Here is a 17032-nt window from a genome sequence, read left to right as displayed (position 1 = left end):
ACTCAACAATATCATCTAGAGGACAGAGTTCCAGGAACTATCTGTCAGCCTATCCTACGGGCTTCCAGAGCACACACCCCGCTACTGGTAAACAACTCTAGATGACAAAGCTCAGTCTCAGGACTGGTGGAGAACAGAAGCCAGTCTGCATCCACACAGATCTTTGAACGTGCATGAATATTGGAGCAATTATTTTGCCTGACACAAATACCAAAAACAAACTTATAGAACCATTCTGAGTGTTGACAAATGTTTATGAAGACTTCACTGCTTCTGTACTCTGAGAGCACAAATGCAGGGGGAGGGAGTTATCATTTCTGTCTGTACCATCTCAGCACCAGCCCCAGACCTCCTTGAAGGCAGATCCCATAATTAAGAATGGTAGTAACTGCCTGCATGGAGATGGCAACTCATGGGTTGTAACAGTTAAGAGAGACTTTTAAGGCTAGCACTTTCATATTTGTAAAGCTGAAACTCGTGAATTTTTTATCTTGTCCATATATTAAACATAGGATATTTAAAATATCAGAGAGAGAGGGAGCATAGCTCAGTAAATAGGATGATGAACTCTGTGGCAAGACTGACAAGGGATAAGCCCTGTGTGTTCCTGAGGAAATTACTTATATTCTCTGTGCTTCTAATCATCTCATCCATAAAAGGGAATTATGACATATTAGATAAAGGGCTAGTATCCAAAATCTATAAAGAACTTATTAAACTCAACATCCAAAGAACAAGTAATCCAGTCAAGAAATGGGCAGAAGACATGAACAGACGTTTCTCCAAAGAAGACACTCAAATGGCCAACAGACACCTGAGAAAATGCTTTGCATCACTTGCCATCAAGGAAATACAAATCAAAACCACAATGAGATAGCACCTCACACCAGTCAGAATGGCTAAAATGAACAAGTCAGGAAACAGATGTTGGGAAGGATGTGGAAAAAGGGGAACCTTCTTACATTGGAATGCAAGTTGGTGCAGCCACTCTGGAAAACAGTGTGGAGGTTCCTCAAGAAGTTGAAAATAGAGCTACCCTAGCCCAGCAATGGCACTATTGAGCAGCTATCCCAGAGATACAGATGCAGTGATCCAAAGGGGCCTGTACCCCAATGTTCATAGCAGCAATGTCCACAACAGCCAAACTATGGAAAGAGCCCAGATGTCCATCGACAGATGAATGAATAAAAAAAGTCATATATATACACAATGGAATATTACACAGCCATCAAAAATGGAAATCTTGCTATTTGCAATGATGTGGATGGAACTAGAGGGCATTATGCTGAGTGAAATAAGTCAGAGAAAGACAATTATCCTATCATCTCACTCATATGTGGAATTTAAGAAACAAAACAGAGAATCATAGGGGAAGGGGGGGAAAAACATGACAAAATCAGAGAGAGAGAGACATAGCATAAGAGACTCTTAACCATAGGACATAAACTGAGGATTGCTGGAAGGGAGGGGAAGGGGATGGGGTAACTGGGTGATGGGCATTAAGGACCCCTGAGGTAGTAAGCACTGGGTATTATAGAAGCCTGATGAATCAGAGCCAGCTCAATGGGTTGAGGAGAAGACGGCGGAGGAGTCGAGGGCCTCACCTCCCCCGGCCCCACCAACTTACCTAGATTACTTTTAAACCATCCTGAAAACCTATGAATTCGACCTGAGATTTAAAAAGAGAACAGCCAGAACGCTATAGAGAGAAGGGTTTTCGCTTCTAACAAGGTAGAAAGGCGGAAAAAAAAAAAAAAAAAAAAAAAAAAATCAAGTGGACAAGAGGCCCCGCAAGGAGCCGGGCCAAGGCCGCAGCGAGAGCCTCCGGGACTGGAAGGCCCAGCCCCCAAGATGCGGGAACTTTAAAAAATCCGCACCGGATTCTCCCCGGAAGGAAAGGTGCTCAGCAGGGAACCCGCGCAGCACCGCGGGAGGGGCAGGGACTCCCCCAGGCTCCCGGAGCCACTAACAGAGGAGGTGCGCCCGGGGAGAGCCCCCGCACGCGGCGGGCTGGTCTCGGTCAGGGGCTGGAGCGCGCCCGGCGGGGCCCCGGGGGGAAGCCGGTGGGTCAGGCGGCGGCTCTGGACCAGGGGCTAAGCCCTGCTGCCTGCGGGAGCTGCGCCCCGGGAACGGGAACGGGAACGCAAGGCCAGCAGCACAGGCCCCGGATCCCAGGCCCCGAGCGGACACAGCCCAGGATCCTGCGCTCCCCCTGGGGGAAGGCGGAGGTGGGGAGGGCCCAGGACAGCGAGGACTCTCCTGCCGCTGGGTGCCCCCAAGCTGTGCAGGACAGTACGGACTGGGAGACTGCGGTAGGTACTGTGAGGAGCTGACTCCAGGGCTGGAGAGTTGGCCCCTGCCAGTGTTGCTGTTCCTCCTTGTGTCACCCTGTGCCTGGGAGAGGCAGGGACACCAGGGGACAGAGGCCTCACGGGGTAAACAGCTCCCACTGGCACTGGCACCTGGCAGGGGATGGGACAGCTCCCCCAGGTGCACACACCTGAGAATCAGCACAGCAGCCCCTCCCCCAGAGGACCAGCTGGAAGGATGGGGTAAGAGCAAGTTCTTGATCAAGCAGTGCTAGAAAGCTCCAGGGGAAGTCGAGAGATGTACAATATATAGAACCAGAGGGTACCCCTCCTATTTTTTTCTTCCTTTTTCCAGTACAACTCATTTTTATTGCAGATTGTAAATTTCCATTTTTTTCTCTTTTCCACCATAACTACAATATTTTACTACCTCTTCATTTTTAAATTTCTTCCTTTTTGACTTTCATATTTCTACAATTACAGGTCCTAGATATATTTTCCACTTCTAGATTCCCTTCAACATACTCAACTTAATTTTGGGAGATATAAAAGATATGTTTTTTGTTTTGTGTTTTTTGTTTTCTCTGCCTCATTCTGTTCTAAATGGGGCGGGGATTAACACATTCTAAAACATGACCAGCATGCACTAAGAACCAAGTGGTATACCGTGCTGGTTTGTTCTGTGAGATTCCTCATTCCCATTCTGCCCTGCTCTTTTATCTCATTTATGTTTTGGTGGTCAGTGTTGGGGTTCTGTACAAGTACTGCTGGCTTATATAAATTTGACACTGAGCACCATCTAACATTCAGAACTTAATATACTAGAAACAAGAGGATCACCCTCTAGAACCCCTCAGGTAGAATATACTCTCCCTCCACTACAACTATGTCACCACCACCATCTCCCAATCAGCCCCCCCTTTTTTTCTTCTCCTTGTTTTTTTCTTTCTTTTTCTCTTCTTCTTTGGGATTCTTGGCCTTTTATTTTTTACTGCTTTGTTTTAAAATTTGTTTTTCACTTTAGTAGTCCTTTTGTGTTATATCGTTCTGATCTTTGTTTTCAATTTCTGGTCTCTGACTTCGGCAGAATCATCTAGGGTGAAAATTTACCTAGGTCATGATTCTTGACTCAGCCCACTCATACAGCCACTCTGCACTGAGCAAAATGACTAGAAAGGAGAACTCACCACAAAAGAAAGAATCAGAAGCAGCACTCTCTGCCACAGACTTACAGAATTTGGATTACAATTTGATGTCAGAAAGCCGATTCAGAAGCACAATTAAAAGGCTACTGGTGGCTCTGGAAAAAGGCATAAAGGACTCAAGAGACTTCATGACTGCAGAATTTAGATCTAATCAGGCCGAAATTAAAAATCAATTAAATGAGATGCAATCCAAACTGGAGGTCCTAACAACGAGGCTTAATGAGGTAGAAGAAAGAGTGAGTAACATAGAAAAGAAGTTGATGGCAAGGAAGGAAGCTGAGGAAAAACAGAAAAACAATTAAAGGACCATGAGGAAAGGTTGAGGGGAAATGATAGCCTCAGAAGGAAAAAATCTACATTTAATTGGGGTTCCAGAGAGCGCCAAGAGGGCTAGAGGGCCAGAAAGCATATTTGAACAAATCATAGCTGAGAACTTCCCTAACTTGGGAAGGGAAACAGGCATTCAGGTCCAGGAGACAGAGAGGTCCCTTCCCAAAATCAATAAAAACTGCTCAACACCTCAACATTTTATAGTGAAATTTGCAAATTCCAAAGAGAAAGAGAAAATCCTTAAAGCAGCAAGAGATAAGAGATCCCTAACATATATGGGGAGAAATATTAGATTAACAGCAGACCTCTCCACAGAGACCTGGCAGGCCAGAAAGGGCTGGAAGGATATATTCAGGGTCCTAAATGAGATAAACATGCAGCCAAGAATACTTTATCCAGCAAGGCTCTCATTCAGAATAGAAGGAGAGATAAAGAGCTTCCAAGACAGGCAGAAACTGAAAGAATATGTGACCACCAAACCAGCTCTGCAAGAAATATTAAAGGGGATCCTGTAAAAAAAAGCAGCCCAAAGAAATAATCCGCAAAAACAGAGACTGAATAGGTATTACAATGACACTAAATTCATATCTTTCAATAGTAACTCTGAACATGAATGGGCTAAATGATCCCATCAAAAGGCGCAGGGTTTCAGACTGGATAAAAAGCAAGACCCATCTATTTGCTGTCTACAAGAGACTCATTTGAGACCTAAGACACATCCTGCCTGAAACTGAAAGACTAGAGAACCATTTACCATTCAAATGGTGCTCAAAAGAAAGCTGGGGTAGCAATTCTCATATTAGATAAATTAAAGTTTATCCCAAAGACTGTAGTAAGAGATGAAGAGGGACACTATATCATACTTAAAGGGTCTCTCCAACAAAGGACTTAACAATCATGAATATTTATGCCCCTAATGTGGGAGCTGCCAAGTATATCAATCAATTAATAACGAAAGCAAAGATATACTTAGATAATAATATACTAATAGTAGGAGATTTCAACATGGCACTTTCGGCAAATGACAGATCTTCTAAGCACAACATCACCAGAGAAACCAGGGCCTTAAATGATACACAGGACTAGATGTATTTCATAGATATCTACAGAACTTTGCATCTGAATGCAACTAAATACACATTCTTCTCAAGCGCACACGGAACTTTCTCCAGAATAGACCATATACTGGGTCATAAATCAGGTCTCAACAAATCCCAAAGGACTGGGATTTTCCCTTGAATATTTTCAGACCATAATGCTTTGAAACTTGAACTCAATCACAAGAAGAAATTTAGAAGAAACTCAAACACATGGAGGTTAAAGAGCATCCTACTTACTAAAAGAGGAATGTGTCAACCAGGAAATTAAAGAAGAATTAAAAAGATTCATAGAAACTAATGAAAATGAAGATACAAGAGTTCAAAATCTTTTGATAAAGCAAGGGCAGTCCTGAGAGGGAAATACATCGCAATACAAGCATCCCTCAAAAAACTGGAGAAAACTCAAATACACAAGCTAACTACTCACCTAAAGGAACTGGAGAAAGAACAGCAAATAAAACCTACACCTGGCAGAAGAAGAGAGATAATTAAGATTCAAGCAGAACTCAATGAAATAGAGACCAGAAGAACTGTAGAACAGATCAACAAAACCAGAAGTTGGCTATTTGAAAGAATTAATATGATAGATAAGCCATTAGCCAGCCTTATTAAAAAGAAAGGAGAAAAGACTCAAATTAATAAAATCATGAATGAGAAAGGAGAGATCACCACCAATACCAAGAAATACAAATGATTTTAAAAACTTATTATGAGCAGCTATACGCCAATAAATTAGGCAATCTGGAAGAAATGGACGCATTTCTGGAAAACCACACTATCAAAACTGCAACAGGAAGAAATAGAAAACCTGAACAGGCTGATAACCAGGGAGGACTTTGAAGCAGTCATCAAAAACCTCCCAAGACACAAAAGTCCGGGGCCAGATGGCTTCCCAGGGGAATTCTATCAAAGGTTTAAAGAAGAAACAATTCCTATTCTACTAAAGCTGTTCTGAAAGATTGAAAGGGACGGAATACTTCCAAACTCGTTTTATGAGGCCAGCATCACCTTAATTCCAACACCAAAGACCCCACCAAAAAGGATAATTATAGACCAATATCCCTGATGAACACAGATGCAAAAATTCTCAACAAGATACTAGCCAATAGGATCCAACAATACATTAAGAAGATTATTCACCATGACCAAGTGGGATTTATCCCTGGGATGCAAGGCTGGTTCAACACTCGTAAAACAATCAATGTGATTCATCATATCAGCAAGAGAAAAAACAAGAACCATAGGATCCTCTCAATAGATGCAGAGAAAGCATTTGACAAAATACAGTATCCATTCCTGATCAAAACTCTTCAGAGTGTAGGGATAGAGGGAACATTCCTCAGCATCTTAAAAGCCATCTACAAAAAGCCCACAGCAAATATCATTCTCAATGGGGAAGCACTAGGAGCCTTTGATCAGGAACAAGACAGGGATGTCCACTCTCACCATGCTATTCAACATAGTACTAGAAGTCCTAGCCTCAGCAATCAGGCAACAAAAAGAAATAAAAGGCATTCGAATTGGCAAAGAAGAAGTCAAACTCTCCCTCTTCGCAGATGACATGATACTGTACATAGCCAAAAGGCTCCACCCCAATATTGCTAGAACTCATACAGCAATTTGGCAGTGTGGCAGGATACAAAATCAATGCCCAGAAATCAGTGGCATTTCTATACACTGAGACTGAAGAAAGAGAAATTGAGGAATCAATTCCATTTACAATTGCACCTAAAAGCATAAGATACCTAGGAATAAACTTAACCAAAGAGGTAAAGTATCTATACCCTAAAAACTACAGAACACTTTCTGAAAGGAATGGAGGAAGACACAAAGACATGAAAAAATATTCCATGCTCATGGATTGGAAGAATTAATATTGTGAAAATGTCTATGCTAACAAGGGCAATTTGCACATTCATTGCAATTCCTATCAAAATACCATGGACTTTCTTCAGAGAGTTGGAACAAATCATCTTAAGATTTGTGTGGAATCAGAAAAGATCCCGAATAGCCAGGGGAATTTTAAAAAAGAAAACATGAGCTGGGGGCATCACAATGCCAGATTTGAGGTTGTACTACAAAGCTGTGGTCATCAAGACAGTGTGGTACTGGCACAAAAACAGACACATAGATCAATGGAACAGAATAGAGAATGCAGAAATGGGCCCTCAATTCTATGGTCAACTAATATTTGACAAAGCAAGAAAGACTGGAAAAAGGACAGTCTCTTCATAAATGGCACTGGGACAATTGGACATCCACATGCAGAAGAATGAAACTAGACCATTCTCTTACACCATACACAAACATAGACTCAAAATGGATGAAAGCTCTAAATGGGAGACAAGAATCCATCAAAATCCTAGAGAGGAACACAGGCAACACCCTTTTTGAACTCGGCCACAGCAACTTCTTGCAAGATACATCTATGAAGGCCAGAGAAACAAGAGCAAAAATGAACTATTGGGACTTCATCAAGATAAGAAGCTTCTGCACAGCAAAAGAAACAGTCAACAAAACTAAAAGATAATCTGAAGAATGGGAGAAGATATTTGAAAATGACATATCAGATAAGGGCTAGTTTCCATCATCTATAAAGAACTTATTAAACTCATCACCCAAGAAACAATCCAATCATGAAATGGGCAAAAGACATGAACAGAAATTTCTCCAAAGAATACATAGAGATGGCCACAAGCACATGGAAAAATGCTCTGCATCACTTGCCTCAGGGAAATACAAATCAAAACCACAATGAGATCCCACCTCATACCAGTGAGAATGGTGAAAATTAATAAGACAGGAAACAACAGATGTTGGAGAGGATGTGGAGAAAGGGGAACCCTCTTGCCCTGTTGGTGGGAATGTGAACTGGTGCAGCCACTCTGGAAAACTGTGTGGAGGTTGCTCAGAGTTAAAAACAGAGCTACCCTATGACCCAAAAATTGCCCTGCTGGGGATTAACCTCAAAGATACAGATGCAGTGAAAAGCTGAGACACCTGCACCCCAATGTTTATAGCAGCAATGTTCACAATAGCCAAACTGTGGAAGGAGCCTCGGTGTCCATTGACAGATGAATGGATAAGGAAGATGTGTTCTCTATATACAATGGAATATTCCTCAGCCATCAGAAAGAACGCATACCCACCATTTGCTTCAACGTGGATAGAACAGAGGGTATTATTATGCTGAGTGAAGTAAGTCAACCGGAGAAGGATAAACATTATATGATTTTATTCATTCGAGGAATATAAATATATAGTGAAAGGGATTAAAGGGGAAAGGAGAGAAAATGAGTGGGAAATATCAGAGAGGTTGAGAGAATGTGAGAGACTCACTCTGGGAAATGAACAAGGGGTAGTGGAAGGAGAGGTGGGCAGGGGGATGGGTGATGGGCACTGATGGGGGCACTGATGGGGGCACTTGACGAGATGAGCACTGGGCATTATACTGTATGTTTCAAATCGAACTTCAATAAAAAAAATATATAAAAAAAAACCCTGATGAATCACTGACCTCTGCCTCTGAAACCAGTAATACATTACATGTCAATTAATTGAATTTATACAAATTTTTTTTTCAGAAGGGAAATATAGCCATCTCATGGGGTTATCATATTAATAAGCAAGCTTATAAACATACAGCCTTCTTTGAACAGTGCCTGGCATATTTTATTCATTATATAAATGTTTCTATTATTATTCTCATAATCATCAAAATGATAAAGTCTTATTTGGGGCTGTATTTCTCTTAAAGTATACATTCTGAAATAGTGACCTTACTTAGCCAAAAATGTTCAATGCCTTAAAGTCAAGTGCTCCAAGAAGGAAGGGTGGAGTATGAACCTTTCTGGTGGGGGCGGGAACCTGTAAATTTTTTGTTGCTCTTTTAGATTACATCATGAATTTTATTTTTCTATTTAGCTTACCAAGTTACTTGTGTTGGTCCTCCTTGCTGGTCTCCTTGCTACTGATCCCCCCTGCACTCCACTTTCCTGGATTCCAGTCCTAGCATATAAACTGAAACATGCCTCTGCCATGCTTAAAAACCTATGGTAACTTTTAATTGCTCTTAATTAAGATGCTATCGAAACTTATCACCCAGGCATTTGTGTCTTCCCACTTCATCTCCTGTTCAAAATGTCACTTTCTCCGTGAAATCTCACCTGCTTCTCCTGCTAGACCGTGAACTCCTTGATTGCAGGAATCACACCTCATTTACGTTTATACTCCTCTCCCCACCAGAAATTCCCAGAAGTCCTTCCATTTTTGCTTACTGGATACATTAATTTGAAGTGACCTGCCTCTAACCTTAAGTGTTCATTACATAGTTGAATTCTTGTCTGTCATTGTAAATTCATGGGCACCATTAAGGGAATGGAAACTGATGGGAGAAATTACTTCTAGTAACAAGATGACTGGGAGATACTCGTACCTTTATAGGAGTCCAATTTAGATAATTTTTTGGCTTGGCTGGAGCAATGGGTGTTTGACTTCAGGACAGTAAAAGTAAGCTGACCAATCTCAACTCTTCCCCTACCTTTCCCTAAGGATGAGAGATGTCACTGTAGCATATGGTACCAGTCACATGTTCTTTCCTTGTCCTGTCAAGGTTAAATAAAATTTTCTATCATTGGTATTTTTTTCAGTTTTAGCTGTTTGACCCATGCTACATGGCTTCATCAATTTGTTTCTGTGTTGAGAGCTGTTCTAGTTCTCAGAGTTACACATTTATTCCATGATGCCAAATCAGCCTATACTCTCCCTTAGTTTTACCTGCAATTTCTTCAGATAGTAAAGTAATGGGTTAAGTATATCTCTCCCTCAATGAGAATTAAACTTTTTCTGAAGTTTATGTAATTATTTAAGAGAATGTATATTATCAGAGGAAGAACAGCAACATTAAACAATAGTGGCAAACATTAAAATGTACTGTGAATCATCCTTTGCAAGAATAAATGAGAACCCTATGAAAGGACTTTCTAAAATTCGATTAAAGGACACAAAAGATGATCTGAATAATTAGAAAGACATCTCATGCTCTTAGGTGGCATGACTTAGTATTTAAAGGTATAAATTTTCCGAAAGTTAATATATATTCAATATATCCAAATAAAAATTACAGTTGGATTTTTTTTTTTTGGATTTTTTTTTTGAGGAGACTAATAATCTGCTCTAAAATTTTATACAGAAAAGTCTTTATGAACTTCTAGTTAATCTGGAGTGTGTGTAAGGAGTGGTTGGGTGAAAACTTGCCTTAACAGAAGGATATTAGGATATACCACTTTTTTTTAAAAAAAGCATATTTGTATATATATATACATGTACACACACACTTAAAAATATATTATGTATATTACTGTGAAGAAATATATACGTAAATTAACCTAAGAACAGATAAATCAATAGAACAGAACAGCTAGGAGACTCTTGTTGAAAGGGGAGGTAAATACACAGAAGCAGTGGCTCCATGGATCAATGAGGAAAAGAAGTGATCTAAGAGCTGATGCTAGAAAAGCCCGCTCAATATGAGAATAAAAAAATAAAGCTGGATTCCTCCTAAAACTATATGTAAAAGGGAGGCTCCAGATGTACTACAGAATTAAATGCAAAATTACAAATCAAATAGACCATGACATAAGAGAAAACCTCTGTGACACGGGATGGGGGAGGAGAACTTCTCTAAAGTGAAAGTTCAAAAGCATACGTCATAAGGTAAAAAAAAAAAAAATTGGTTAATGTGATTATGTCTAGATTAAGAAAATCTGGGGGTTCCCTGGGTGGCTCAGTGGTTTAGGGCCTGCCTTCGGCCCAGGGCATGATCCTGGAGTCCTGGGATCGAGTCTCACATCAGGCTCCCTGCATGGAGCCTGCTTCTCCCTCTGCCTGTGTCTCTGCCTCTGTCTCTGTATCTTTCATGAATAAATAAATAAAATCTTTAAAAAAAAAAAATAAATTAATTAAGAATATCTGTACAGTGGAGGGCACCATGGTCAACATTAACATACAGATGCCAGGAAAAGGTCTTTGTACTTTCTAAAACTAAATTGGACTACTGCCTGTAAAATTCTCAAGGAATCTCTAAACATCAACAAGAAAAAAGACCACCACAATCCCACAAGAAAAATGAGACAAGGATGTGAGGAGGCAATCCACAAGAAGAAAAAAAAAACCTGAAAGGAGCATCTGATGAGATACTCAAATTCATGAGTAAGAAGAGAAATGATGAGAGGACACTTCCCATACCCTGGCCAGTTTGAAAGGAGGCTGGAGCCCCATCTTGGCAGACAGGTCCGGGTACAGAAGTGTTCGTGTGCTGCTGGCAGGAATGAAGGTGCAGCCATTATGGAGGAAGCTGGACAGGACCTGATCAAATTCAGCACATGTACATATTTTATCAACCAACCTCACTCCAAGAAATTCTTATCCCGTTTATAAGATGCGGGTGTATATGCAAGTGTATTGGGAGAGTGTGTGCTCATGGGGAGCTGGAGACAATGTGGCTGCCTGTGGGGGGAGTGGATGGGGAATATGTGGTAAATATGCATTACGAGAAACAGTCAAGTCATTAAAGGAAACTGATTATGTTCATCCAGCAACATGGATAGATCTTAACATCACATGGTGCTATGATACCTGAAGCATAAACAACCAAGTAAAACACAAATGAATCAGACATCATCAACATTAAACTTCTGTGCATCAAAGGAAGCCATCATAAGAGAGTGAAAAGGGAACCCATAGAAGGGAAAAAAAGCCTTGTAGGCATAGATCTGTTAAGGATCTACTATCAGAATATATAAAGAGTCTTAGAATTCAACAGTAAGAAAGACAACTCAATTAAAAGTGAGGGAAATATTCAGACAGGCCTTCACAAAAGATACACCAATGGTCAGAAGAACATGGAAAGGTGCTCAACATAATTTGTCACTGGGGGAAACAAAAATCAAACCCACAATGAGATAGCACATCACACTCCTTTTTTCCACAGGAAAAAGATCTGAGGAATAAATATCATGTACGACTCAGGACTGGATCCTGGAACAATAACATGATGTCAAAGAAACAAACAAACATATGGTTCGAGCATTCGGAGAAGAAAGCCCACATAAAATCTATAACACAATACTATTTATGTAACTCAAAAATAAGTGCCAACACACACAAATACGGATTTTAAAAATAAAACAAGGCATACATGATGCACCAGAATGGTTGCCAGTGGGAGCAGGAAGAGAAATGACAGCAGAAAATAGAGACAAATGGGAACATGCAGATAAATAAAGGGAAAACCAAGCCAAAACTCCGTGGCAACAATGCCAGAGCCATTCTGACACGGTCCTTGGTAGATCTGGTGACCAGTGTCATGAACAAGACCTGGCACAGAAGGAGAAACCAATGCTGGAAAATAGTATGACTTGAAGATTTCTTTACAGTCGACTAGAAGAGCCAGGCAGGCCTATCTCTGTCCTGCTGGGGAACATAGGTGGGCAGAGTGGTGGCGACGTTGATGGTGGTGGCGGTGCTGTGGGGAGTCTGTGGCTACCAACACGCTGGAGAGCTTATACCACTTGTGACACCTGGCTTAGGAACTTGGTTAACCATTTCCTTGGCCATAAAAACTCTCCAACAGTATCTGGTAAAAGGGGAAAAACAAGAAAGGAAAGGTCACATTTCCTTTTTTCCAGCGACATCTGTGTATTCACAGCAAGCAACTCTGGGTAGTGGGACGGGTGGGGAGGAATCGCAGCTCTGAACCCTGGCCTGAAGGTGAGATTCTGGAACACGGCGTGAACACCAAAAATATCCATCTGGCCCTTCAGCGCAGTTGATAGATTTTATACCGAATACAATGAGAAACCTGGAAGACGTATAAACTCCACGAATCGCATTTTTATGGACAGAAGAGACGCTTTCTACATTTTTTTTCTTAGAAAAATAAGAGATTCAGAATGTTTCCACAGTTTAGTAGCACTTGAGTATATGATAAAGTAAGGTGTGACCCGAAATGTGACTTGATGAGTCAAACGTGATTGTATTTTAACAGGCTGTGCCTGCGAATAAAATAGACTGTAAAATAGTTACTGCTAGGGGGTTTCCTTGCACGGCTCTCTTTTTCCTAAACAGTAATTGGCATTATATAGGAAATCCTGAGTACATCCAGAAGTTTTGGATCATAGTATCAAAGTTAATTTTTCCTTGAAAAAAAAATAGCCTTAGCAATTTAGGATAACCTCTCAGAAAAAATACTATCAACAGTAAAGGGTAATTTTGGAAAAAAAAAAATTCTACTAAGAGAAAGGAGCAGTCTCCTATTGAGCCCTCTTCTCCAGGGTGACTCAGTGTGCGGTTCTTGGGTCAGTTAGCAAAAAGATGTGTATAGACATTGTGAGAAAGCATTTAAAACATCTTCTAATGACTTGATAAAATAATTTTCTGTCTCCGTTTTTATTTTTCATTTAATTTTTACGTATTTCACAAAAATGCTGGCTGTGGGGGACTAGAAAAGTCACTGATCCTTTTTACAGATGGTTAGAGAAACACTGAGCCACAGGACTGCAAGCTCCACCACTCTGGGGAGCTCCTCTTGCTGCTGTGACAGCCATCAAACAAATGTGACATGTAATCTCCTGTGAGTTAATGCCTGTTTTTTTTTTGGGGGGGGGAGGGGTATCACAGAACAAACTTAAGGCTAAAAAGCAGATTCTAGAGATCATAGTAAAGAAATCACAGTGAAGAAATGGCGACAAAGAAGCCTGACCTAAGTCACATTAAGTAACAACAGTCCTTCAAGAAACCTGCTTCTCCCTCTGCCTGTCTCTCTCTCTCTCTCTGTCTCTCATGAATAAATAAATAAAATCTTAAAAAAAAAAAAAAAAAAGAAACATTTTATTGAGCACTTACTACGTGCTTACTATTGTTTCAGGCCCTCCCGTGGGACTTAGCACTGAGCAGGACAAGGCCTCTAACTTCAGGAATCCTAGGGCTCCACATTCCGGTGAGAAAGAGGGTAATAAACAAAGAAAGCACTGGTTACATAACCTCAGGTAGAAGTTAGTGCAGGGAAGCCAAGCAGAGCAGGGCAAGGGGGGGCTGGGGTGGTTCTGATACCCAGGTTAGGGAAGGCTGGGCAGTTAGGAGCGCAGGGCCTGGGCCGGTCTGCAGGCTCGTGCGCCCCTTCCATCACTTGTGTTGTGACCGTGGGCAGGTTCTCCAGCTGTTTGGGGGCTCAGCGTCCTCATCTGTAGGACGGAGGACTGACAGTGCCCACCTGGAGTTGGGTGAGTGGGAGAGGCCTGAACAGGCATCAGGTGTTTAGGATCACACCTGCCACGTGGTTAAGTGCCCACTAGATGTCATGAGTCTTTCCTGTGGTGGTGAAGCATGGGTGCGACCTGGCTGCGGGGTGATAAGCTTCTGGGCTGGTGATAAGCTTCTGTTGGAGGGAGCACCTCAGGGGCCTTGTGCAGACGGTGTACATTCTCACCTATCATCTTCAAGGCAATCTCGAAATACACATGATCATCCTCATTCTACAGGAAAAAACCTGCAGCAGGGAGACACTAAGTGGCTTGTTTAAAGCCATCCGCCAAGCTGAGAGGCGTCAGGGGCTCTGTCTGTCGGAGGCTCAATTCTAGGGGGATCCACGCCCCTGCAAGGTCCTAGTACAGAACTCAAAGTCTCCTAACTTTCGCTTCGTTTATTCATCCCCTCATCCTTCATTCAGCCACTTAACTCATTTCTTCATTCAAAAAATATTTACTGACCGCCTACTAAGCTTTCATGTTTTCAATTGGTAACACTTTCTTGGTCTTCCAAGAGCAGAACATTAAAAGAAAAAGATTTTATTTATTTATTCATGAGAGAGAGAGAGAGAGGCAGAGACACAGGCAGAGGGAGAAGTAGGCTCCTTGCAGAGAGCCCAGGGTCTCCAGGATCATGCCCTGGGATGAAGGTGGTGCTAAACCACAGAGCCACCCAAGCTGTCCAAGCAGAGCATTTCAACCGGGACACAGTCAAACAGGAACAACGCTCGATGGGCCACGGAGCTACAGGGTGCTGTGGGACTCACAGGGGAAGTCAAAGGGGCCTCGCTGGAGGGTCTGCTGCCAATGCTGGGAGTCCAATTTAGTAGGTGCCTGGGAGTAAAATCCTAACATACTTTCTGTGCAGAGGAAGGGGAAGCACTAGGGCTTCTGTAGAGGAGGATTTTAGGAGGAAGGAGCAGCAGAGTCTGGAACAGACTAGAAAAGAGAAATGGACAGGGGCAGGGATGTCATGGGGTCTAAGGGGTAGGAAAGGCCCCTGGGAGCAGCTGGGAGGCATCCTGTGCACACAAAAGCACCCCTCAGGGTTCTGGGGAAGGAGCCACAATGGAGGAGGTGATGAGGGAAGGGCAACAGGAAGAAACAAGAATAGAAGAATCAAGAATGAAAAGATCCCGAAACTGACAACGCTAGAGGACCATGGGGGCACCTAGGGGTAGGGGGCATGAATACACATCATAGTACAAGGGATTTTCACATGCAAGACCAACTCTTCATAATTCTGCTATTTGGGGCTTCTCCTCCTTAGTTCTGCAAACTCAGGGAAAACGAGGTGCGCATTCTGTGGTGCTGACGTTGTGATTCATAAACAAAGTGTGAACTGGCGCCATTCAACGTGGTTCCTAATTAGAAGCTCTTAATGATGGATAACCAGGCAGCTCAAACGTGAAGCAAGACCCCAAATGTATTTTATGCCCTATTTCCTGGCCTTCCCCAACCTAGACGGAGGCTGCTGGGATACAGGAGAGCCACACTGTGCTTGGGCCTGCCATGAAAGGCTGGGGAGCCACAGGTGACTTTCTTTGAATCTTCAGAGGATTTCCTCTCCCACAAGCAAGCCGAAACTTAACACATTATTTTAAGAAAATAAAGGAGATGTGGTTTATGTATACAATGGAATATTCCTCAGCCATTAGAAATGACAAATACCCACCATTTGCTTCAACGGGGATGGAACTGGAGGGTATTATGCTGAGTGAAATAAGTCAGTCGGAGAAGGACAAACAGTGTATGTTCTCATTCATGTGGGGAATATAAATAATAGTGAAAGGGAATATAAGGGAAGGGAGAAGAAATGTGTGGGAAATATCAGAAAGGGAGACAGAACATGAAGACTCCTAACTCTGGGAAACGAACTAGGGGTGGTGGAAGGGGAGGGGTGGGGGTGGGGGTGAATGGGTGACGGGCACTGATGGGGGCACTTGACGGGATGAGCACTGGGTGTTATTCTGTATGTTGGCAAATTGAACACCAATAAAAATAAATTTATTATAAAAAAAAGAAAATAAGATCTGAGAAGTGTCGTGGTCTCTCTCACTTCTGAGTGCCTGTGTCTCTGGCACAAAAGAAACGGCCACCACTCACAAACCAGATTATTTTTCTTAAGCTACTGACAACTTTTTAATAAACTGTCTTGTGAATTCATTAAACAAAAGAGGCAAAATAGGAGACCCTGGGGTGTATAAATGGTTCTAAATGGTTCGATCCCTGCCCTGGTCCTGGCGGCACTACAAGAAGCCGCCACCTCCCACAAGCCCCAGGATGCTTGCGTGGGCCTGGGGAAAGCACCCTCCTTACCTTCCTCGGCAACGACCGTTAGTGTGACGGTGACGCCAGCATCCTTGATCAGCTGAACAATGCTATCATGGGACAGTTCAACAATGGACTGCCCGTTCACCGCAGAGATGTGATCTCCGATTTTCAGTTTTCCACAGCGATCCGCAGGACTTCCTTCTATGACTCGGCCAATTTTATGAGGAATAACTAGGGGGGAGGGGGAAATTGCCCAAGTTTTTCAATTATTTAAGATATGTCAGTGTTGGATTTATCAGCATTTAAAAATTCAACATAACACCAAAAAACATTCTTTAAAAGCAGAGCAAAAAATCCCACAAAAAAACCCCCAAAACCCTGCATGTGATCATCTTACCCAATTGTAACCATTTCCACACCACCTTCCACTCTGGGCTCACATGCACAGATCCTCTTTACACAGCTGCAATCAGAGCACATAAACCTTTCTCCAATTTTATATTGTTGTC

The 17032-nt window shown here is 42.1% G+C and overlaps 1 protein-coding gene across 5 annotated transcripts in view; it reads right to left on the bottom strand.

Annotated features, from left to right (window-relative positions):
* Window positions 1–17032, bottom strand: part of MAGI3 (membrane associated guanylate kinase, WW and PDZ domain containing 3) — a 235804-nt gene that overhangs the window by 12794 nt on the left and 205978 nt on the right. For 3 of the 5 annotated variants that reach the window (XM_077916190.1, XM_077916186.1, XM_077916188.1), the window contains exon 16: window positions 16569–16754. The exons of the other annotated variants lie outside the window; for them this stretch is intronic. In XM_077916190.1, coding sequence (XP_077772316.1) covers window positions 16569–16754 — 186 coding nt within the window. The remainder of the gene's footprint in view (window positions 1–16568; window positions 16755–17032) is intronic. 5 annotated transcript variants of the gene reach the window in all.

This window comes from Canis aureus, chromosome 12 (assembly GCF_053574225.1).
Source record: "Canis aureus isolate CA01 chromosome 12, VMU_Caureus_v.1.0, whole genome shotgun sequence".
Lineage (NCBI taxonomy): Eukaryota > Metazoa > Chordata > Mammalia > Carnivora > Canidae > Canis > Canis aureus.
The sequence above is the reverse complement of the archived record's forward strand: the minus strand, read 5'-3'. Positions and strand labels throughout refer to the sequence as shown.